Consider the following 25315-nt stretch of genomic DNA (forward strand, 5'->3'; position numbering starts at 1 on the left):
AGAATTAGCAATCTAGCAAACACTTTTACTATGAATTTTATCCACTAACTAACCTGTTTATCAATAATATTAAAGTTACCAACTTCATTTATGAATTGCTGCTTCTTCCTCTGTCACATGGGTTTCTTGATTGTGCAATGACATCTCTCCCTCAATGTTTGTCATTTCTTGGTCTTCCTCTGATATGGTGTTTTCAGAGTAGTTAACTTCACAATCGTTATTCTTCTCAGATTTACCTTCCCTGTGTTCTGTAACCATATGCTTATTCAAATTTCGTTTTTGTGTAAATCCTTTCCCACATTCTTTGCAAACGAACTGCTTAACTCCTGTATGAGTTACCTCATGGTCTTTCAAATTACGCCTCTGAGTGAAGTTCTTACCACATACGTCACAAACATGCCTCTTCACACCTGAATGTGTAGCAAGATGATCATTTAGATTTCTTTTCTGTGTGAAACCTTTATTACACACAGAACAAATATGAGCTTTAACTCCTGTGTGTATTTTCAAATGGTTTTTTAAATTACGATTTTGTGTGAACGTTTTATTACACACTTTACAAATATGCCTTTTTTCTCCAGTATGTGTAGCTTCGTGATCTTTGAGGTTACGTTTTCGAGTAAACTCTTTCCCACATTCTTTACACTGATGTTTCTTACTATCCACAGAATCCATAAAGTAGTGTAAATTAGTGATGGGTATAATAAAACGATGTAATACTTCGAATATTCAAAAACAATGCAATGTGCGTAGTCGGTGTTCAGATACGCCACATATTACAAATACTAACTTTCACAAATTACACACCTGAGACTAAGCAATAATTCGTATCACAGACGACAGAAACAGATATGTAACCTCAAGCTTTGCGTTGGAGAGGTATGTTTTATGTGACAAAACATACAACCCGGCACCCATATACAGTGTAGAAGAGTAACCACAGTGGCGAAGCGAAGTGTAGACATCTTTAACTAAGAGCCAATTCCCCCCCCCCCCCTCTCAAAGATGTCGAGAGTTTCTTCGTCCTCAACAATATTAATCGTGGTTTAGGGACTCTCATATTCGTAAGAATGAAGGGCACATCTTCCTTCCTCAGAAACCCTCCACTTTTTGTTTTTCTTCAATGATAATCAAACATAGACTCACAGTCAGAACTTGTCTAGGCGTGATTGCTGGTGTTGTGTGCTGCCTAGATTGAAAAAGGTTATGCCTCACTGAGTGTTTGGTCACTAGGGTTCAGGGTAATGAAGCAAATGCTTTTCTTGGGGACTGTTTGAGCAGTCTTATTCCTTGGACCCAAGCTGATTTAAATCTCACTTTGTGTTGGTAAGCTCAGGAAGCCCAAGTGCAGGAAATGTGGGCAGGAGGAATCCTCATATCTATACACTGCCTGAGGCGACTCATATCCAAGATTGGAGCAATAATAATAAAGTCAAACACCTTCACCCACTATGAAAACCTAAAATTTCTGGCTCTTTACCATGTTTGAACTAAGTGCAGGTAGGAAGTAATATTAAAATAAGAATTAAGGAAATAGAATTTATAAATAGATTTATGAAATTTTGTGAACCTTCAGTTCCAAAGAAGGAAAGGCATTACTTGACCAGCTAAGATATTATCAGGTTCTAAAGAACACTGTTTTCCATAAAGATTCTGGAAATGCTGAGCATGGTGTATATAAGGCATCCAAAAATAATCAGTGTTTATAATGATGTACTAAAAACAATCACCAACACAATTACCAATATACAAAAACACACTTTTGTGAAAAGTGTTCACTGTTGTAAGACTAACAATCAGACATGCAATAAACAGTGTGAAGTCACAATTTCATTGCTTTGGACACTTTATATATACCAATGGGAAGGTTCCTTGAACAGTAAAAAGTAAATTAATCTTGTTTCTAACAATATCAATTGCTTTATTTACTTACAGTAATAGGAAGCTTTAGTTTTTATTTAAATTAGTAGGCCCTACTAGAACCAATATAAAATTAAAAATCGAAAGACATGATCAATTACATCAATTAGTCTGGTTTTCACATAAAAATGTAGTAAAATTTAAGCCACCCAGACATCCTTGATACAAGTTACACTTCTGAAAGTAAAAAAACATTGTTAATATCCACTGCGTAAATATTACCTCAGCCAGCAAAAGAAAAAAACAACAACAAATAATTGTTTAATATTAGGGGAGCAAGCAAGTTCTGAAAACTGTAGAAGGTCGAGACCTGTTATGTACACAGTTTTCATCGACTATATAATTGTTTTTCAGAAGGATAGAGCTGTGAATGGACCTCTGTTGCAAGCAGTTATGAGTAATGGATTCGCAACAATTGCAGCTTAAAAAATGTATGAAAATTTATCTAATAAGTGAACATTAATAATAATTATGTTAGTTGATTGGTTCAGAGATTGGCAATGAGATGGCAACACTGGAGCTCTGGACTCTTGGCAAGAATAAGCTAATTTCTCAAGATTTGCTCCTTGAGCATGATCCATCATTTCTGTCTACCTGATCTAGAGACAATGATTACAACAAATAATATATAATAATACAAACATACATACATAACAAAATGTCTATCATATTCAATGCATCCAAAAGCCTTCATTTTCATTTTTACATCAAACCTTAGACACATGATATATTCACATATATATATATATTATTACATATGAATATATGTGTGTACCTTTAGAAGATTAATATTGTTTCTTGCTCCATTTCATATCCATAATTGTGCATGTGAATATGATAAATAATTTTGATTTTACAACAATGTATGCTCACTATAAAGTCTGATAATTTATGCTAATTTACAAATCTGTACAAAATACACATCAGTTTTATTAAAGGAGGGCTTTGAAGGAAGCATGTATTTTCTCTTGGATGAAAGGATATCGAGCTATCAAGATAGGAACCTTACTTCATGCATTACATTGTCATGGAGGATCAGTCTTGGTCCTTAAAGCGGCGATACACTGACTGGACGTAAGTGAAGACACACTTCCAGTCAGGTTTACGCATGATAACCATGTCCTCAACGTCCAGCAGAGGTGCGATCCCAGCCTTTTCACTGAAAATATATGATGAGTCATAATCACTTCAAGAATTTACACAAATTTCAAACTTAAATAATGTAATGAAATTTATTAATTTTTCATTATAATACTTAGTTCATTAGTTTTTCATCCCTGCTCACTTCTGTTCTATGTTTCAAGCACCAGGCATTACGATAATGAAATAAATGAGCATATATGGAAATGTGGGATAATAAATAAATAATCCAACAGAAATTTATATATACGCAATGACAAAACCCACCATTTAACATTACACTACAGAGTTTGGGAGGGAAAGAAAAAGAAGAAACACCATCTTGTCCTTTATTAACTATCCGCTTGTATTTTAATGCTTCCCACAAATAAGACGAGACACTTGTACAGAAATGTCTGGCAGCAATTTATGTCTGTTGGTGGAGGAACTCGGTTCATCTTGGAACATGAAAAATTAACAATTTTCAAGATTGTCTTGAAACCTATATTGTCATAAGATGAATTAAGGTAAGTGTATTGCTTTGAAATGGTAAGTTTTCATTGAAAATTAGCATCATAGTAATAAAAACCCACAGAACTATATTCTCTTCCTTCAACCTGAAGTTGCTGCTTGTGTCAGTAGCTAATACTGTTACTTAATGGACAAGTCTTGTGTCGTACTTATCAGAGAGACATAACATTCATCACAGATGTGTTCAATTAGAACTTACTCAGCTACTCGGAAAGCGAGCTCAAAGTTCTTGCGCCGCTCCTCAGGCCTAAGGGAATCATACTCGAAAGCATCAGGGAGGAAATGATGGATAAGAGCACAAAATGCCAGGCCATTGCTCCAGCTTGTTGAGAAGTTGTCTATTTGAATGTTCTGCAACAGGCACAAAAGAATAATGTGTATGTGGAATCATACAGTCCTTAATGCTATTAGATTTTTAACAGACTTAAGTATTTTGATTATCATGCAAGAACACCACAATGATTGACAATGTTTTTTAATGTGTCTTCAGTCATTGAATCATTATATACTATGCAATCAATCTGTCTTTATGACACACTGTTTTATAATACATACATTCCAAATGTCATTCTTACTATTATTTCTTTACAATACAGAATACAGTTCCAATGATAAAAATTTAATCTTATAGAACATATTCTTTAAGTATGCAAAAGTCATAATATTGCATCAATTCGTAATTTGTAATTTATTGTTATACACACCGACAAACATTTTCCAGACACAGTACTGTAAGGAAAATAATTTGTAAATATTTCTTTGCAAATAGTCCAGAATTACCAAGACTGCTTCTAACAGTCTTGTCTGAGGGCCATGCCATAGCTCAGGCAATTAGTCATTCAGCTTCTCACAGCAGAGGCCTGGGTTAGTGTCAAAGTCAGTCCATGTGAGATTTGTGGTAGAAAAAGTGGCACTGACACAGGATTTTCTCAAGAGTCCCTCAGTTCTCCTCTGTCAATACTCCACCAATGCTCCATGTATGGGACCATTAATGGCCCAGTTCCACTATCTCACCCCATTGCAATGATAGTAACAACAAAAACAACAACCTTTTTCTACATGGTTATAATTCATTTTTAAAAAAACCTACCTTGATAGCTTGCAGAAAGAAAACTGCAATTCCCATGCAGTTGCACCAAACACGTTTACCAAGATGCAATGCACATTACACGAAATGACAACTCACAAACATCAAGATATGTCTGACAGTACTAGAATACATTTTCATTAAACAGATTCCCATGCTATCTGTGAGTGTAATGTTACATTAAAAAAATGTGTTAATACACAAATTGTCTAATACCATCCATGGACTAGTAAAGAGATTCCCATTCTTCACATTAACACATTATCTATAAGGTACTCTATCACTTTTTTAAAAACCACTGAAGTATACTGTTACAACATTTGATATAGAACACATTAAAGGTGCACTACAAATGTAATATAAAGATACCTCCATGCATTAACACCTTACTGCCCCTTCATGCTGAACCATGAGTGTGTGTGCATACAAAGCCATGCAGGAGACAGGTTATCTAATGTGGCTGTTATACCTTGTACTCCTTGGTCTTGCTCTGACACCAGAATAGAAGCCTGTCCTTGACCCCCGAAGCACTCCGGCTCAGCTTAGGGTCCGTGAATTTAAAAAGGGGGGCTGCAGTTGTGACCTCAGGGGTCTTAGGGGAGCTGCAGGCACAGGGGAGGCACAGACAATGTCAAGAGTTTCTCTTGGTTAGTAAGGAGAAAACAACAGAGCCAATGTTAGTATGTTGTTATGTTTCATTTAGAGGACATTCCTGCACATCAGTAGCAATTTAGTTTTACTGAGATTCCAACATCGCACGATAATCAGCTACATGGCAGATTATGCAGTTATTCAGCTGATTGAGATATTCTCTGTTGTTATGGAATCAACATGTTAATAAATGTCATCCAAAAGCACACTAACTGAAATATGCATTAATTTCAATGCTCGGTTACAAAAATTTGCTGCAAGTCTTTCAGTCAAGATTTCTATAAATATTTCTCTGCTCTAATACAATTTTAATAACATTTATGGTAACACAAACTGTTCATAAAAATTGTATTACGAAGGTAATAATGTTTTGTGAATTATATTTTTATTTCATTAAATTATTTTGAGTTTCATTTTTAGATGAACATCTAATAATGTTTTGAACACAGCCAATTCCCAGCCTTTCTTAACAAGGACCAAGATCTGTTCAAATGCAGGAATCACAAAACTGTGAAGATGCAAATAGTCAGTAGGTTCCAGTTATAAGAATAAATTACATTCTTCAATTTTATGTAAGATACCAACTTATCTGTAGAAATCTATGTAAGGTGTCCATTTGAATTTTTTAGACAGTTCACAAGCAGGATGTTTGGACTATGTTTTAAAATATCTGAAATACAGGAACATTCACAGTACATTTTCAGCTCAACTACAATAACTAGCATCAGCTCTGCAGGAAATTAAGCAAGAGGCAGCTAGGGGATATGTAAGCACCACAATTAAGACAGGAACCCCTCCGCTTAAAGCCAGCCAAAGTAAATGAAGTCTGATTGTTTACTTAATGTCTAGTTTATAGCGAACGTTTGTTAAACTATTTAACCAGCATCAACCATGATAACCCATCATGCTACTTGTAATATGCTTCAAAACAAATCTGCATAATGTAAATGCATGATGCTCTTTGCCACTGTTGCTTGCCTTCTGCACAAATGTGGTAAGTTTCCCTGTTCTTTGGCAGAAAGTTTATACAGATTATTTTGTCTGTCTCCACTTTTCACTACTAGAGCTGATATGATGCAGGATCTTGTTTATTAATTCTGTGCATATCAGAACAATTTAGTATTATCTGAACAGAAATGAGTTAATCACAGATCTTTTCCTTACTACCCACTCTTCCAGTTTGCATTTGAAAGAAACTCAGAATATGGGAAATATCAAAATAAAACATATGTTCATACATTGTAAAAAATAATAAAATACTACATATAAATTTGTAACTAAGCTATTTTAAAGTTTTCTAGAAGGCAACGGATATTTTAGGTAGCATTCAGAAACATTCATTTCCAAGTCTAGATTTCCGTGATAACAAATGAGTATCTTTAAAACTACTACGAAGAAGCAATAACATTTCGATTTTATGTAAGTACTCATTAAAAACAGAACTTCATCTTCCAAAATAATCAAAGAAAGTGGAAAGAGAATTTAAACTGGTTAATGCTGGTTGAACAGCTTCAGAAGTGAATACAGGGACAATTACATATTTATATATACACATATTTAATTTCTTCTGTTGTCCATTAGTTTGTGATAAATATTATCTACATTAATTAATGATTTTAACCAAGGCATACCATTAATAAAAACAGATGCCTGCAATTATGCGAATCAAACAATCAACACCAATTTCTTATGACAGTTAAACTGAGTCTCCAATTGAAAACTGGAATGAGCTGTTTTGCAAACTCAGTGTAAAATATTATCTCAGCTGATTGAAGTTCCCGACTTGATCACAGCGGTGATTCAGATTGTTTGACTTGTTGAATTTTATCCTTACATATGCATCCAGATAATCATTTTTTAAAATAAAAAAAAAATCATAAAAAAGGAAATTCAATGCATTTTACAATAAACTTTTAAGTATCTTGTGTATGTTGTCAGACTGTGCTCCTGCATGAAAGAGACACGCAGACCTCGTTCATTACTGAACCTTTTATTTAAATATACATGCAACTTAAAAGTATAAAATATGCAGATGAAGCATGCTTAAGATTTGCCATGGTTGATGATGGACTGCAAGTTAAATTAAAGAATTTCTATCAGAATTATTAAAAACAGTTTGGGGATAAGATGAATAGAGGCTTCCCTGTGGAAAATTGTGTTGAATCTTCCCCCAACTGTCTTTTATACCCCTAAGAGCAGCAGAAGTTAGTTCTCTTAATTCTCTGTAGTATTTATACCCGATTCCATACAGAAAGAGCATGTACTACTAAGTACAGTATACAAATTAACATATTAAAATACAAATTATGCTTATTATAAAATAAATCAAAACACTAATGCTTCCTTCACTTAACGGAATTTTGAAAAATAACTTCTGCCATTAACTGTGATTATGATTCAATGATATGCTGCACATTATTAATATAGCTATGTACAGCGGCTGTAAGTTAATGCTTATGTATTTTTCTAAAGTTAATGGAACGTTTCTAGAGATAATATAGACTATTTGTAAAATAATGTTACTTTCTTTTAGAAGGCAGTAAAATAAAGCTGCATTATCTAATTTTTTACTACAGGTTTCTTTCCTTTATTATAGCTGATTTTGAAATGAAACAGAAATATTTATATTAATCATTTGCTCAAATTACAGTGTTAACTGGGTTTGTTTTAACTTTAGAATAATGCATCACAAGAATTTTGATAATGAATCTTCCTGTATTAAGCATGGTATTGTACTGAAGTTTGAGCACATGACAAGACAAAAGAATAGATATCAGAAGATAATTTCACCATCAAAATTACAATCTACATTGAAATGAGATGTGTTCCAAGCTGGAAGATTGAGTCTGCTGCTTTATGTAACTCTTGCACTTCACATCACATGAATGGAGTGTGAATGACTCCTCCGCCTGTTCACCACATACTTACAGAAGTACCTTTGAATAGGGGCACGGCCTGTGATGCAAGCAGTTTGTTTCCTTGCCATTTAAAATAATAAGAACTTTTTAATATACCCCCACAACAAATCTAAATTTTCTCTAAAAATAAATTAAATTTATTGTAACTCTGGGCTGAATTATGTGGATATTTACAATTTACGACAGTGTTGTAAGTCATTAAGATATAAAATACTAAAAGTGAGCATATTACAGCTATAAGAAATAAATTATGTTGTGTCAATTTTTTCATCTTATTCCATTTATATTTGAATAGCCTCATATGGAATGATCCTGATTCATGTTGCACTATGTCAGAAAACTATATGTAACAGTAATACTTATGAGGTACAAGTAATTACTACTAAAATAATCAATAGTATGATGATTTTGGTGACATTTAAGCTGTATGTGGAATGCAGCATGGAAGTGACAGACAAGGGCACGGCATGCAACTCACCTGGGTGTCGACTGGGAAGAACTCTGACGGTCCAGCTGCTGGAACTTGGCGAAGGGGGACATCGCCTTTCCAAGGGGGGCTGTAGGGGGACACGCCAGTCAGACAACAAACCACACAGCACACTTCCAAACAGGGTACACATAGTACGGAGCTCAGTTACATTTTAGAAAAGTACCGAACAGGAGGCTGGGTAGGACCCAGTCAATGTGGACATGGCAGCAAAGAGAAAAATACCAGTTCTCACAAGGAACTGTGCCCCAGTCATAGAAGATACAAATTGTCACTTTGCTAGCAAATCTAACTTCACTTACAATTTTTGTTCTAACCAGTGGTAACTGAGCTCAGTTTACTGTCAAATCAAAATTAAAAAGGGACCACACTTATATGTTCAATTTGTGACGTGTTCTTCGCACAAACATATAATCCTGAACGTAAAGGTATAATATTTTACATGTTGCCTAATAAGTGTATAAGAGATGAATGTACAGCTATTATATGTCCTAAGGAACAAACAACACAGACAAAAACACATGCAATAACATGTTATAATGGATGTACATAATTAATATGTGCCTGTTTGAAATTTACAACATTCACTATAGAAATTCTAGTTGCTGCTAACTACAATGCAGTATCAAGCTTAGTTACAGCCTTTGAAAACACAAGTGGTGAGTCCTTGATGCCTCCTTCAAATAAATACTCAGTACAGCTGTAATGTAAACATGCTAATTCTTTCTGCAATTACATATCCTATATAACATGTCTGCGTCTCATTCCATGTCAAGTTTTCAGCTGGGGGGAATTAGCAAATGTGTGCATAGTATAGCAGTTCTGGTATACTTGAAAGAATTTGACCTCTGGCATTTGTGAATGGTCAGGAAATTATCTGGTTTGGGATTCCCAATGCCGGAATTCCCCAACTTTTGTCTGATTTTTGTGTATGTCAAGGGAATTCTCCACATCACTTCAGAGCATAGAAACATGTGTAGGTCTGGATTTCAACCAAAACTGTAATGTGCCTACAAATTTTAGTAAAATCTGTTCAGCTGTTCTTAAATTGTTATATGTGTATAGATGCGCAGAGGGACAAACAGTGATTTTTAATAGGTGCTATGCAGGGTTGTGAATATACGTAACAACAAGATTAGGAAACACTGTATCAATAAAAATTAAGCTGCCACTTGTTAAGAAATAAATACAGAATTCCTTCAGTAATAAAATTAACATTTTAATTGCAAGGGTCATCCAGTCGGAAAACAGAACTAAGTATTTACCCAATTTGAACAAAATTATCGCCATCTAAGTACTGAATGTTACCAAAACCAATCTTATCTTACATTATCTTTGACTTATTTCGAATATTAAAAGTGACCCTAGAAACTCTTTGGAATTAATTTCCTGTTTCACTGCGTACACATTCTAGAATGTTGCATTTTATCGAATGTCTAGGTCAGTGGTTTCCATCCTATCACGTCACAGTACCCATGGAGTGGTTGTGTTGACAGAAATTCAGTGTTCCAGTTACAATGTGGTATCCTGAGTATGACTGACTGGTGTGTCAAGTTTCAGTTCATTGTTTTTAAACTAGTGGTTTATGTATTTTAGTTAGCATTATATTTAATTTACTACAACAATAAAAATTATTTTCAAACAAGTGATGTTATCACTTCTTATTTCCTTTTAGTGAATAAACTATTTGAATTTTAATGTGACTACTTTCTTCCATAGAAGAAAGTGCAGAGTTCTGGGGTTGGCTGATGTGTCCCTCGTAAACAGGGAGTTGGATGAGGTGACAGTGAGTCATTACCCCAGATCCTTGTAGGTTAAGTGCGTCTGACAACTGATTTCATACACTTTTGTACATGAATTGTAATTTGAATGTTCAGCATGATTGGCCATGATTTCTTATGTTGTAAATGAAATGTTCACGTTAGTATTAGATGTGTACACAGCATGCTGGCTCTCTGAATGCTGTCATTTTAATAGTCTGTGAATCTCATAAACTATTCGGAATGACTGTTATACTCAATATGTATGATTATGCGACACAATTTGAATGAATCAGTGACCTTCACCACTCATGTCTGCAATGGCTTTGGTTAGCCTGTGTGTTGATAACCAACGGCACAGGGCTATTCTACATTAGCCATAGCAGCTACCCGCTATCATTCTAAATAGTAATTTGGACTGTAAAGGCTTACAGAAATAGGAGCTGACCAGGTCTAACACATCTGAGTTCATGGTCATGACAACAGCATTGGAAAGAAAACAGAAACAAGACATGTTACAATGGAAAGAAATCTTCTAGAACATGTACAAAAGACTAACTTGTAGTATGGAATGGTTTAGGTGGTTCATATACTACGCCACCATGTTTCCATCAGATTACACATTAACGTTAAATAAAAAAGAGAGGTTTCCTAGCTGATCCAATAAGAGACTAGATTTTTATCACATACAAAGAAGTGCAATATAAATGGAGCAAGTAAATACAAAAGGATAGAGGCAATGGAACAAGTATGCAATCATTAAGACAACAGATGATTCTTCTGTTGCATTTGAATGCAAATAAAGGGGAAGCTAAAATAATAAAGTAACTTTATGATATAATTCATCTAACTGAAGCTTTCCAAGAAAGATATATCTCACAGTTTGGAAACAATAAGCATATTTGTATAATTCAAATCAACACATGAATCATATACTCTGATATTTAACAAAGTTTATAATAATAGTGTATTCCAAGTGATACCTTATTTAATGCTAAAGGAAATATTTACCTTTGGAGACCTTGCTTTTCCCCACTGTCGTTGCCGAGAAGCTAGACGTCTTTGTTGTTACTGTAACAAAAATGTAAGCATGAGCTCCTTCCAAATGTACGGTCGTTTGGTGGGATTTAGCATAAAGTTGTTTGTACTGATCTACTCTGGGTCCCATACTGTCCTGTCTATGTAAAGAGCATTAAGACAGAGACATTGCAAAATAAATTGTACTTATTCAAGTAATTGTGTGAATAAACACAAACAAGGAGTTAGAGACAGAACTCCTGCAGCTTACTTTCCAATTTACAGACTTCTAGTCCCTCAGATGACGTGAGTGTTAATGTTATAATGTAAGTTCGTGATGCAACAATACAATTAAATTTAATTATAAGTTAATATACTGAGTTTATAATCAGGTTCTCACAGCAGCAAGTATGAAGACACAAACATGATCTCATCCTACCAAGTCATATTCTCTTTCATTGCTAACAACTGCACGTATGTTACATGCAGGCAACTACTGTTATTTTTAGGAATAACTTATAACTCGAGTACAGATTCTCTTTGTCAGATATAATCCTCAAAGTATTAACCATTTCCATGTTCATAATTATTGACTTATAAACAAAGGTTACATGGAAATATTCAATATAGCTGTCATGCTGTTTTACATTCATCAACATATTTTTTTCTGTTACGTTCAAGTGACAGGAAGTAAATATGTCTCACCTTCAGTGTGGGTGGTACCATCAGTGGAGGACGATGTCACCTTGGACTCGGAATGTCCTGTAGAGAACCAAATAAACTTTTAGTTTCAAGTTATATTAGGTTAAACAGACAGTTACAGAAAATACCTATAATATATTTTTGATGGAAATCATATATATTTATCACATGTAATAAAAACTGATTCTCCAAAAATCTGTTACATTTTAACGTCAATTCACAGTAGTGAATGGCATATTTTCATGATCTAGAAAATGATTCTTGTATTAATCAAGATTTAAAATAACTATCTGTGCATTATAACTATACAACACGGATATTGTAAAAAAATAAATGAATTCATTGCTTCAACATAATACAAACATAAAATACAATGAAACCTCGACATAACACGGGTTTCGGGGGACAGCTTCAGTACCCGAGTTATATATGAAATATGTGAAACATGTAATCGTATTGGGGGACATGATCACAGCTGTGGTATATCCGAGTCCGCAGAATATCAAGCTTCCACTGTATATAAATTATCAGGAAATACAAAGAATTCTTATAGTACGTTTACCACTGATATATTATACAATGAACACTTTAAACACTGGCAAGTATCTGCAGTTTCTAATTAGAGTGATATTAACATCTATACTGGACTACATATATTGTATACAGCATTCAATAACATGGATGAAACAAACTATATACAACAAATGTTACAGTTCAAGCATATTTCATTACGTAAATTTCAATAATTTCTGAACATAAAATAATAAGCACAACTACTATGCATTCTGTTAAATGTCTTAATAAAGTATTACATCACTAAACAGCAATAATGCTTAAGTTAAGTAACAGAAATATAATATGGCTTCCATACGAAAAGGGAAACTAAAGTAACCAAGCAATTCTGCAAGTAAAAATGAGTATTAGTAAAGGGCATTTTGTATGGTAACCTTTTGTTTATGTAATTTGACACTTTTATATTATGTAACAGATCTCTGACACTGCAGGTGCAGCAGCATAAGTTGAAAACTACACACATTGAAATGTTTACACACTAACTTTAGAAATGCAAAATGTGTAATTAAATTGTGAAAGTCAAAAATTATAATGCAGCGAGGTCCCGGGTAATCAGCTGCGTGAGAAAGGAATTAATATGAAATTATTTGTATAAGCTTATAACTCTGCTGAGTGCATCTCAAACTTCTCTGCACAACAAAGTATACTAAGAATGAAAACCTACAACATGCATATATACAGACATATTAATCGTTTACAAAATATAAATTTCATGCTTCTAGTTTAAGTTTTGCTTTTAACTTCTGTGTTTCACAAAATGTTACTGGCAAAAGATCGAAAATATGTAAACTAGCCTTTATAAAATTTTCACGGCTCCCGAGACTGATAATTTTTATCTATTCATTTGTGGTTATTTAATGATGTCAGCAGATCAGACTATATACCATCAGCATGACACTGTAATATGTCCAGAATCACTTAATTCTTAGACATAATCCAAGAATTTAGTGATCCCGACTGTAACACACCACCGTCAGTACCATTTAAAATTGAATTGTAATATGTATGTAAAAAATTCCAAAAATTGTGTACTCTCAAGAAAGATTTTAAAAGTTTTATTATAAAATGCTATAAAAATATTCAATTTCAACTTCTTCCTATCTAAACTGTTATTTAATGCTGATCATTTTTCAGAGGAACAAAACAGACAGGTTGAATTGTATGTACCAATCAAAACCCGTGGAGCATAAAGCAATGTGAACACAGAGTTTAGTGCACAAGTTTCATCTACCTCTAACCAAAAATATTTTGTTGTTTCTAAAATGTTTAAAATGCCCATCACTAATAAATCTGCTTCACAGCAGACTCCAAAAACAGGTAAACATTATTAGCAGTAATGCTAGATTTATGGAAGCAACTGAGCAGATTCTGATGATACAGTATAAAGAAATAAGCTGTGTAGCTTTAAATAAAAAAGTATTGATTGAAGTTTTAGAAAGCAATCAACTTATTTCTAAAGTCAGAGTCTGACTTCTGTAATATTTAAGTTTTGATATCAGGAATACCATTTTTACAAAAAATTACAAAACCTTATTTCATGTTCAAAATAAAAAAGAACATAAGCATACTATCAGTAACAGTAAAATACTGCTCCGCAGTTTTTTGGTTATTTGGCACAAATGAACAGACATTTCCATGAAGTCACGTTGAATAATAATAATAAAAAAAAAGGAAGAATGCACATTCTTTAAAACATGCACTTCAAATGGGGCCTGAAAGATTTAGGGTTGGTTTCAACCTCCTCAGCTTTGAACATAAATCCACTTACTGCATAGTAAAAAAAGTCAAAATACAAAGTCAATATCATATGAGGCAATGAGGGTTGCACATGATGCTATTATTATGCAAAAACTCCATGAAAATTCCATATGGCAATAAACGCAATTCATTATATAAGGGAGATGCAGAGATTGTTAGATAAATCAATCACATGAGCAGTTGCTAGTGAATAAACACAGGGAACCAATCAGGGAAACACTTCCGCATGATGACAACTTCTACTATGAAAGACAAGCAGAAAACATTCCATGTAAGTTGAAAAATGCAGCCAGGGAAATAAATTTCCACATGATATGATGTTTCCGACTCACGGCTCCTGGATCCATATCCGAATTGATGTTCATTCACATTGCTTCACCCACAACTTGCAGATCTCATGTCTTTGGACCAACCAACACAAGGATGCTGGAGCTGACGTGGTTTACAAACTTGCAGATGTTCCAGTTAGCACAGCAACAAGCAATTGTTCACGTTCTTTATACAATTATTTGCAACTAACTAAAGCCAATGCTTGCAAAAAATGAATAAAATCAAGATACTTGTTTGTCTAGGTATCAATCTGTTACTTCTCAGTAGTGTTTGACCCTTGTATTACAAAAAGAAGCTTGGCCATTACATTGCGAGTGAGTCTTATCTACATAAGTACAAACACTGCACAAAATGACGACTACATTAGTGTTCAGCTCTCCAGGCTGCAGGCTGCAGGCTGCATGACTCCATGCCAGATGCAGCTACTTACTGCTCAAGTGATGTGCCAACTTGGTTCGTACCATGCTTGAGTCTTCCCAAGCTTGCTGCTTGCGCACAAACTGTGATGACGTACTGCGACTCAAATGGGATGGGATGTGTTCTTCAGTGGCAGGCTGCCTCAGCAGTCGTTTTGTCTTATGTGTTGTGTTTCGTTTTGATGTGGTTTCACTGTTACCCGATATAGCAGCATTAAATACATTTTCAAAGGCTTCATCAACATTCTCAAGATTGTCACCTAGAACCAGGAGCTCACTTGAAGGAAGCACAGAGTTACCTTGAGATTTCTGAGCATTCATTTTTACTTCTTGAGTTTTTGGCTTGGCGGAACTTTTAAGATATGCTTCTACTTTACGCTGTTTGTTCTCAACACTTTCAGGTGACAAGGTAGCTTCAAATTGCTTGGGGAATGATAGGGAATGACTTGATTTGGTTTTGGGTAATGCTGGTGGAATTCGGCAAATATTACCACTTGGTATTGTGAGATCAGGCAAGGCAAGACTTTGTGGACGTTTGATTCTTATTCCCTGCTGACCTGGCACTAGCTGATGCCACGACTCAGACTTACGAAGGGTAACAGAAGGCGATATGGAAGGAGGAGTGTTTGAAGATGCAGCTGTATTGTTGCTTGGACTAGCTGTAACTGAAACATCATGCAATGAACTAGAACGTGGGGCATTAGGAAAACTCTTTGCTAAGTTTTGTACTTTGTTACTACTATTATAAACTGGAAATTGCAGTCGTGTTGTTAGCACTGATTCTCCACTTTCCTGCAGCTCCTCTTTACTAGTAGCAGTGATGAGAGATTCAGTCGAAGCAGGACGCACTCGAGTCGCCACCAACGAATGATGGTCTGATTCTTGAGCCAGGCCAGGGACACTTCCTGTGTTAATGAACTGTCCCAATCCCCTTGCATGGCCTCTTGAATGCTGTGGGTATCCAATGCTTTCAGAAATGCCATTCTCACTTTTTCGATAAACAGGACTTCTTGAATCGTTAATATGATCAGCTGCTTTTTTTTGGAGCCTCTGCTGGTACTCCATAAACTGTTCATCACTTATCATGGATGTAATATCTGGTTCACTGTGATGCCTAATAATAGGACTTGTTGGAGATTTAATTTCTTTCAGTGACTGTTTTGAAAGCAAATGATGCTGCTTCGATTCTCTAGCATCCTGCCTTAACCTATCAATGGTGGGAGACTTCTTTGATGAATTAACTGTAAAGTCTTCTTTATTTATATGTACTTCATCATCCTCACTCTTTCTGTTTAAAGCAAGTGTAGGAGATTTACTGCTTGATTGCTTTGATGTGCTTTGCAAGTTCCTATTTTCACCAGCAGATGAAAATTTTATAAGAACAGAACTAAGGTTCTTCGCAGCAGAACTTCGTCCGTTGGCTTCATCCATCTCATCAAATCGATGTCTTGTTCTCTGGGTTACAGTAACTGCCTGGTGGGATGTGGGACCTGCCATGACACGGGATACAGCCGTAAATGCTTCTGGTGAAGGAAGCGAATCATCAGGAGATTCTACTGAATCCAAGTCTGGTTGCTGCACAGCTGAGTTGAGCGTGAACACATTCACACTTTGTGGATATGCCAAAGACTTTGATACGACACTTCCGCTGTAGGTCTGAGGAACAGGACTAACATCTGGAAGCTCACAGATTTCTTGGTTCCCATAATCAATTTCAGTAGTGTAGCTTTTTGTACAATATTGAGGTATCACTTCTAATGTCTTATCCTGTAAATTTTGTTCAATAGGATGGATTCCATCTTGACATTCGTGATCTTTATGATAATGCTGCTGACTAGTATCATAATTCTGAATGAGATGCGGAGCCGTGAGCATTGGTGGTGTTGGAATATGAAGAGGTTGTTTTGGGCTGTTTGAAGACAGGTCTACATTCCATTTCTCTTGATAACGTCCTTGCACAGAACCAGGAGTGTGTGAAGGAGAAACATAACTTTTAGGAGCTGGAACAGTGGCATTCTGTTGAACAAATACGCTCAGATTTCCTGACACAGCAATTTTTTCTTGGCTCTGACTTCGAGGTAATGGAAGTGGAGACGGTTGAGGTGATGTTTCTCTAGAGATGTTTTCAAATTTCACTACAGTTGAGTTAAGGACGCGGTGCTCCTGTTGGATGCCTTCTCTGGTCCATGGAAGAGTTGGGCTCACTGGAGACAGTAATTCCTGTTTTGTCTGATGGGTAAAACCTGTCCTTTGCTTACTCAGATAAGGAGTAGTAGTAAACTTCTGAGTTGGCAACTGTCTGATATTTGTATTGACAGACTGATTTACTGTGTCCAATTTTTGCTTCTTATCGATAGGTCGGAAGGCCGACATGGGAGCATGAGAGAATTTATTTATATTAACAGGAGCACTGACTGTGGCAGGGGACTGTGGTGGAGTGAACAGCTGCTTCTTAGAGAGGACAGATCCGGTGCTAGATGCCACTGTAAGTGACCCAACCACCACTGAATCATCGGAAACCACATTTTTCTCAGTCCATGGAAGTTTGCTCTGTTGCTCCTGTTCTTTTTGTTCGAACAACTTCCTCAAGAAATTGCTCCCTTGCCGAGTAAGTTTTGGGCCACTTGTGGCTGCACTCTTCATGACTGTGACTGAATCATCAGCTGACTGCCAGAACATCCTTGCAGCTGCTGGACCTGATGATACCAAATTTCTTACTCTTCCATGATCACCTCCATCCTTCCCCACAGATGTTTCAAATGCCGTTTTAATGTTTGTGAAGCGGCTGCTCCAGTGATGACCGCCCCGAGCAGAAGGATTGTAGCTGGTGGTTTTGGCTATTCCCCCTTCTCCCTTCCACACACTTCCCTTACCATCACTATGCTGCTGGAGGAAAGCCAAAAATTTACGATCACTGTCAGTCTTTGGCTGAAAGGCTGGTGGCGGAACCTTGTCTCCAAGGACATTATTTCCACCACCTACTCTGATTGGACCACGAAGAGCAAGATATGCAGCTCGGTGCTGGTCACTGGTTGAACATGTCCCACAATTGATATTCTTTTCTCCTTCATATTCTTCCCCTGAAGAATAATCAGTTTCATCTTCAATTTCATAGAAATTGAGTGGTTTTGGAATGTCAATAGTATTAGCACGTTTCATCTTGACTTTACGATCAGAGCGCCCATGTGATCTACTGACAACTGCCTTTGTGTCTTTGGTAGCCATCTGTAGCAGTCTTTGTGCTGATGATACGGTGATACAAGTATTCATGTTGCTTGTATCTGTTTCAGTATTATCTGGAATTTTGCAAACATTTTGTAGTGGATTTTGAATTGTGTGATTAGTATTTTGCACAGTTTGCAGAATTTGATTAGGTTTAGCAGTGCTTCGATTCCAGTCTTCACCAGTACTCCATGTATTCTGACTTGTATCTGGAATTTTACCTGCATCATTTCTCTCATTGTTTCCACTAACATCAGTACTGGCCTGCCAAGACTCCAGTTCCCCAACTTTCTGCTTTGAATTACAGCTATTTAATGCTGTGGTTTGTGCACATTTCATACCTGTTTGGGAATGTCCGTCATCTTCAGCCTTCACACTATGATAATGATTACTACTGATCTCATTTTCGTGCTTTTCATGAACAGCAGCTTGGCGAATAGTTGAAGTGTTATCTTCCTCCTCCTCCTCATCTGTTTCAGGACTGCCTTCATCCTCACTTGATGCATCCACCTCACTACTGTCATCATCTTCACTGTTGTAAGCGTTGTGAAAAGATGGAGCATTAACTTTTTGTCGTTTCTCTTCTTCACGGGACAGCTGTTTATTGATGGCTGCCTTATGAACAGCAATTTGAACGGACTGAGCCGGTGTAAACAACAGTACACTTGGATCATAATCTTTACTATCACTATCAAGAGATACAGAATGTAGAACAGTTCTGTGTTCTGGAGCACTGCATTGAGGCATGGCCAAGTTGCTGCTACCAGTGTCCAATGAGACAGACTGTGTCACCGCCCTATGTGGAGATGAGCTATCAGTCACTGTGGGTTTATGAATATGGTGGCTAGGCAGAGAGCTGCCACTGTCAGATCTTGGGGTTGATACTTTCGAATCCGATGTACTGCTCACTGCTGAACCTTGAGAAACTGATCTACGCAGAACTTTCTCCGCAACAGAAGGTCCACTATTTGATCTTCTAGGAGCTGAAGCTTGAGGTACAGACTTATGAGCGACTCTTTCACCTATCAAAGTTCCACCATTGGATCTTTGCGGAGTTGATCTTTTGGAACTTGAACTGCTATCCAGGGATGAAGCCTTAGATACAGGTTTATGGACAGTCTTCTCTGGAACTGACGTGCCACTGTCTGATCTCAAAGGAGTGGAAGCTTCGGAACTGGCAGTGCTACTAGACGATGAAGAATGTACTGGAGCTTTCTGAATGGCTTGCTCAGCCAATGAAATAACACTCTGTGTAACTGAACTTGAGTTATCTAATGAAACAGACTTTTGGATTGGTCTTACCACTTCTTGCCCAAGTTTTCCTGGTTTGTATTCTCTGTGAACTGCAGTTATTGGCTGCATACTGACTTTCTTGTCTGAATATGGATGAACCTGATTATAATCACCATCCTTCTGCAAAGTGCAACGAGGATCATCCTCATTACCTAAAACGGAAAAATCAGCTTTTCCATCAGGATTACTATCTTCTGGCATTGTAGTATTACTCACATTACACAGGTTACCTAAAGATGCTGACTGCTCTAAAGGTCTATGAATTCCGTTAAAATCTGAGATAACAGTATTATCTGCATTAGTGTCTGTATCACCACAACTGCTCCTTTGATTTTCAGTCTGAGACTGATTGACTGAGGCACCAGCCTTTCGCACCTGAGAAAGGTAAAAGAATGGTTTTGCGGAGGCATTTCCGTTAAAGATGGGACCTGGCAGAGAATGTCTTGGGGCAAAGTGGACAGGGTGAAATGCAAGCATCGCAGGGGACCCGATAGATGACATTACTGTTGTATTTTCTGATAAAGCTAAGTCTCCTGCAGAACTCTTTTGCACCAATTCCTGTGCAGTCTCCACAGTTCCAGAAGCACCCAAATTTGAGATTAATTTGTCCTTTGCTGAATTTTCTTCAACCAGTCTTCTTGCATCAGCCAACTCCTCACTTGTTACCGCAACTGTATGCCTGTTTTGGCGCAACATTCTCTTGTTCTGAAATTTCTGTGTTTGTTTCTGAGAATGAAGCATTGCTTTAGGACTATTAGTCTTTAAATTTTCTTTGTCTGGTGGAGCAGGCAGACAGAGCGACGCCTGAAGCCGGGACACGAGTTGCAAGAGCGCTTCTCTTCTCGCAGGGTCCAGCACTTCTCCTTGCCCCTCTCCAATACTACCCAGCTGCAGTGATGCCTCCAGACGTGACAGAGCAGTCTGAACCTCTTGTAAAAGATTTGGTCCAAAAGGTTCTGTTGATCCAGAAGTGGAGTTTGTCTTCTGTGTAGATATATCGAGGCTTTGCTGACGGTGAAGTTCGATTGAATCCCGAAGCCCAACGGCCAGAAGTCTGAGATTGTCACCAGATTCGGTACCTGAATCTTCGACTGTCCTCAGCTGTCCCTCCTCAGATGAAATTTGGGCAGAATGAGAGTGTGATAGAGGGACAGCTTGAGGAGCACAACCTGTACAATTTTTTTCAAGCAATAGTGAAGAGCGTAACTGTTCCACTAGCAAAGGTAGGAGCAGAGACTCACCCTCTGCTACGCTGCGGTGAATCACATCACCAGTTTCCCCCTGCTCTTGTTCACTTGCAACTTCCTCATCGGCCAAGGCGGCAGCTACTACACCAGCACAAGCTGCATCAATAAACATGTCGCTCAGCATGGACAGAATTTCATAAATATGGAGTTAATAAAATTAGAATTTCAAAAAACTTGATTATAAACTATTTGGTACTATGTACCCATATTTCGCAACTCAATTTACTGCTATAAATATGACAGTACAAAACATGTCAGGACCTACACACCTTTCTGTTCTGCCATAACAACTCGCAACCTGGCTCTAATTTGGCGTCTCCCTTCGTAATCAGAGCACTTGTCCAGCTGAAACATCGGGTACTATTAACTCACATTTATTTCTGTATTGCACAACTCACATAACTCACCATGATTTAATGTTACACTAACAAAAAATAACAGCAAGAAAGACGTAACTTACATAAGAACTCAGTAGAGATTTATAATTCTTTAACTGGCAGTCTGTATAATAAACTGCATTCAATTTCTTAAATATTTTAAAATGCTTTGCTTTAAGCTATGGTCTATTTGTCCAACACCTAATTTTACCATGTACAATAAATGTAATTAATTCAAAGATCTATTATATTGTTCAGTCAGGATTCTGGACCATTATGTCAATGAGTTGTACAGTAGTTTAATTTCAGGATTTCCCAAAAATTTTTACTTCACTACAACTTGAACCAAAAAATGAAATTCATTCTTTCACAGACGCATATGTCCAAGTATTACATATGTGCCTCTTTCATCTTCTTCATAAATTTATGCATGGATTTTAAACAATAAAATTTAAATTTTCTGATTCGTCAAACTTGATTGGAGAACAATTATAAACTTCTCCAATTAACATAATGATTTTTAAAGTAAATACTACCCGTAATTTAGAAAAACTGTCGCTCCAACCTTAAACGTCAGGCCTAAATGTTTACATAAATCTTTTAAAAATCAATAAACCTGAACAAATTTATATGCATGTCTAAATATGTTAAAATATATAACAGAAACAAACGTACAAATTCAAAAAAAAAAGTTTACAATTTAAGGAAGTCATATGAGCTGAAACGAATCACAATAAAAATTAATGTAAATATTATAGCGTGTGGTCCATTTCCACGAAATTTTTCAAACAAAAAATACGGCATCCATTTTTATTTTTAAGCTTTCAACTTTCTGAAATTATCATTAACAACATATAACAGACAGGAATATTAAAGAGAACATTGTGATAGGCTACGTATTCACAGCACAACATTAGTTTTCATTACCTGATTAATTAATTAACTTACCATTTCTCCTTATGCTATGTGACTTAATTGTAATTACAGAAAACAATGCTTTTGCTCTCCTGATGAGCGTTTGCTCTTACCAATTGTCGTAGCAGTCTCTCGTCCCAAATTTCCTCGAGGTCCTGCTCCAAGTCTTTACTTGTTGTCTACAATGAGAGAAAAGATACTGAGTTAAACATAACAGAAGCAGTGAACATGTGGCTGGCAACGTGACAGAAATATCCTGCAAAGCTGGGTATACCATGACGTAAATAGCTCCTCTTGATGCATCCTTCTCTTTTACATTATTTCTCTCATATGCTAAATTTTTTACAAGGCACAGCGAATGTATTTCCAAGTACCAACTGAGAAGTATCAAGTCTGCATGTCCATCAGCTAGCTCGTGTATGTACCTAATGTAAAAAATTGTTACGTGTAACAATACTTTGCCAATGCATCTGTAATTGTTTACAGAAAATTTAAATTTGTTTATCATATGAAACTGACGAACATGAAAGAATTATGTCACAGAATGTTTTTAATATTTTTTGGTTATCTCATGCCTAGCTCCAGTGATTCAACAGTCAATGCAGTGAAGCTGAAAGCCAAGGGTAATCTTTGCTGAGCTGTTTCCTGTTCAATAAAGCCAACTTAATAAAGCAATGCGACATATTTTTCAATTATCTATTACCATACATCGCTTCAAGACACATTACGTGACACTGGTGTCGCTCCCACCTCAAAAATTTGCCGCGTTGTCACGTTATTAACCGACTGCTCAAAAAACGGATTTTGGGCAGCCTCCAGTGACGTAACACGCATAACAAATGTCTTAAAAAACTGTCACACGGTTCTTTAGCTGAAACAAGTGAACACTTTCGTGCAAAAAAGTTTAATATGTTAAGTCGTAAGATTAATAAAAAATATATTCTGCTGACGGTAATAAACATGTTATCTGTCAAAGTACACATTTTCAAGAAAATTTTTGGGTCGAATCCTATAATTAAACACACACGTATACAATGTTATGTTAATTCTTTTTCAATTAAGTCCAAAATCGAAAGCACGATTCTTTCGCGGGTAGGACGTTCCTTAATGAAGCATGGCTGATGACAGTCCCAATTTACAGCGTGCAGTCGTGCTCCGCTGCCCAAAACAGGCGCGATTCGTCGTAATGAAGGGAACTGTGCGGGCTGGCTATTTCCGGCATCACCTCGCGAGCCAAGACAACATTCCCCACGTGGTCACAGACAACAATCACACACATTCAATGTACTGTCCACAGATGACGAGAAAAACCCTGCTGAGGGAAGTCGTTTCTGGTCGGCGCGAGGGGAATGTTACTTATCAGCTGGATTAGAGGGCTCCTATTGGTGGGAAGTGTGATACGTCACAGTTTTACTCTACTACACACAGACTGAAAACATCAAGCAGTTACGAGTAGCGTGTAGTGAGCGCACCTCTAATGTGTTCTGTGGGTGTTGCGATAATATTCAAGATTAAATCGCTGTGCCGCTGTGAGGTAATCTTAAAGCTGTACCCATTAGAACACGTGAAAGATTGTTGTCTGTTGTTCGTTCAGTGGTTGTGGAACGAATGCATTTAGGATGGGTCGTCACTCACCGCGAAATCTTGCGCATGCGCGTTTAACAAATTCCTAGCAGGGATTTTATCCTGGTCTGCGGACTGTACGTACTCAGTTCTCTTCTATTAAACATTTACATCACAAACCTCTCTCTTTCCAGCCGAACAGATTACGAAAACCTTTCACGTGCTGATCTACCTTCTGCGTCCAGCGAGAACAGATTAAGATGTGGTTATGCGCACTGAATTAAATGGTGTTCAGCCACCAAGAATGGGAGGGGAGAGAGGAAACCGGACTGAACCAAATTCCGCGTGGAGCTAACAGTATTATGAGAGTAGGGTTGATTTCCCCTTCTGCCTTGAGTTACCTAGGCCGCGAGTAATGAATCTAATTAAGGGTTAAAAAGATTATAATATTATATTATTAACGGAATTTGCGCATGCCTAGAAACGATTACTGAAAATACACTCTTTTTTTTCGTAAAACGCGGTAAAGGAATAGAGCGAAATGTAAAATTCTGCGGTTACAAATTAAATTATTACACGAATATTGCTTTCGTTTTATACTGGAAGATTCTTTTTTATTACCATTTGCCAACGACGAAAGTATATAAAGATAAAGGACGCAGGACTAACAGCTGAACTTCTTCATGGGAAAAAAAAAGTCCTCAAAACCAAATTATACTATTTCCAAAGCTCTTCATCAACCAACAAGAAGAAGAACCCACACTTTCTGAGGTCACGTCTCTTGGTCGATCCCGTCCAAATCGATCATTTTTCACGTCGATTTCCAAGACACTCCATTATATTAGTAGTATTTATATATGACAGACCTTTCTAGAAATATTGGAAGAGATCTACATGACTGTTGTTGGCAACTTTCGACCTAGTTTTTTTGTTAAGCATAATGTGTACAATCAATATTGAAGTGTAAATAAAACAAGACAGATTTTGCCACAAAGGTTTCGGGAATTGAAGCGAATCGCGAATAAACTTGACTTGTAGCTTGGGTCAAATGACGCGTACATGAATCTCAAGTTGAGGCAACACGAAGCAGCTCGGCGCCCTCTGACAGCAGAACAACACTTCTGCTTCCTTCTCGCGTTTAAAACTTTCTTCAGCGAGACATCTGGCCTTGAATTACAGGCCAGATATATTTTTGGCGTCTGAGATTTAAACTGAACTGGCGAAGCAAACGCACAAACTTAAAAGAAAGCAAATAAATGTAAAGGAGGCAGAGGTCCGTCATCTGGGTTATACAGTCTGGTAGAAATTTACCAACGTTTCAGAGGTGCCTGCTGCCTCCATCATCAGGCGTTGATTAATCATGAAGTCGTAAAACGTGGAGTACAGGTCAAGCTTCAGGTATCTCAAACCTTGGAAGGTAATCGGGTGT

General features: G+C 36.8%; 1 protein-coding gene across 12 annotated transcripts in view; it reads right to left on the reverse strand.

Annotated features, from left to right (window-relative positions):
• Positions 1-1895: 1895 nt before the first annotated feature.
• The window catches only part of LOC110836543 (uncharacterized), an 81778-nt gene continuing 58358 nt past the window's right edge, over positions 1896-25315 (reverse strand). For 3 of the 12 annotated variants that reach the window (XM_087356140.1, XM_087356131.1, XM_087356162.1), the window contains 10 exons: positions 22437-22502; positions 21301-21376; positions 21026-21127; positions 12196-12252; positions 11485-11544; positions 10906-10935; positions 8705-8783; positions 5127-5259; positions 3770-3921; positions 1896-3079 (listed from right to left, as the gene is read on the reverse strand). In XM_087356140.1, the coding sequence (XP_087212266.1) occupies positions 2956-3079; positions 3770-3921; positions 5127-5259; positions 8705-8783; positions 10906-10935; positions 11485-11544; positions 12196-12252; positions 21026-21127; positions 21301-21376; positions 22437-22502 (879 nt within the window). In that variant the 3' untranslated portion in view covers positions 1896-2955. The other 9 variants (XM_087356151.1, XM_087356168.1, XR_015537127.1 and 6 more) reach the window with 9 other exon arrangements.

This window comes from Zootermopsis nevadensis, unplaced genomic scaffold, assembly GCF_977971745.1.
Source record: "Zootermopsis nevadensis isolate Lab colony 2312 unplaced genomic scaffold, Znev_1.0 Znev_ptg000002l, whole genome shotgun sequence".
Lineage (NCBI taxonomy): Eukaryota > Metazoa > Arthropoda > Insecta > Blattodea > Termopsidae > Zootermopsis > Zootermopsis nevadensis.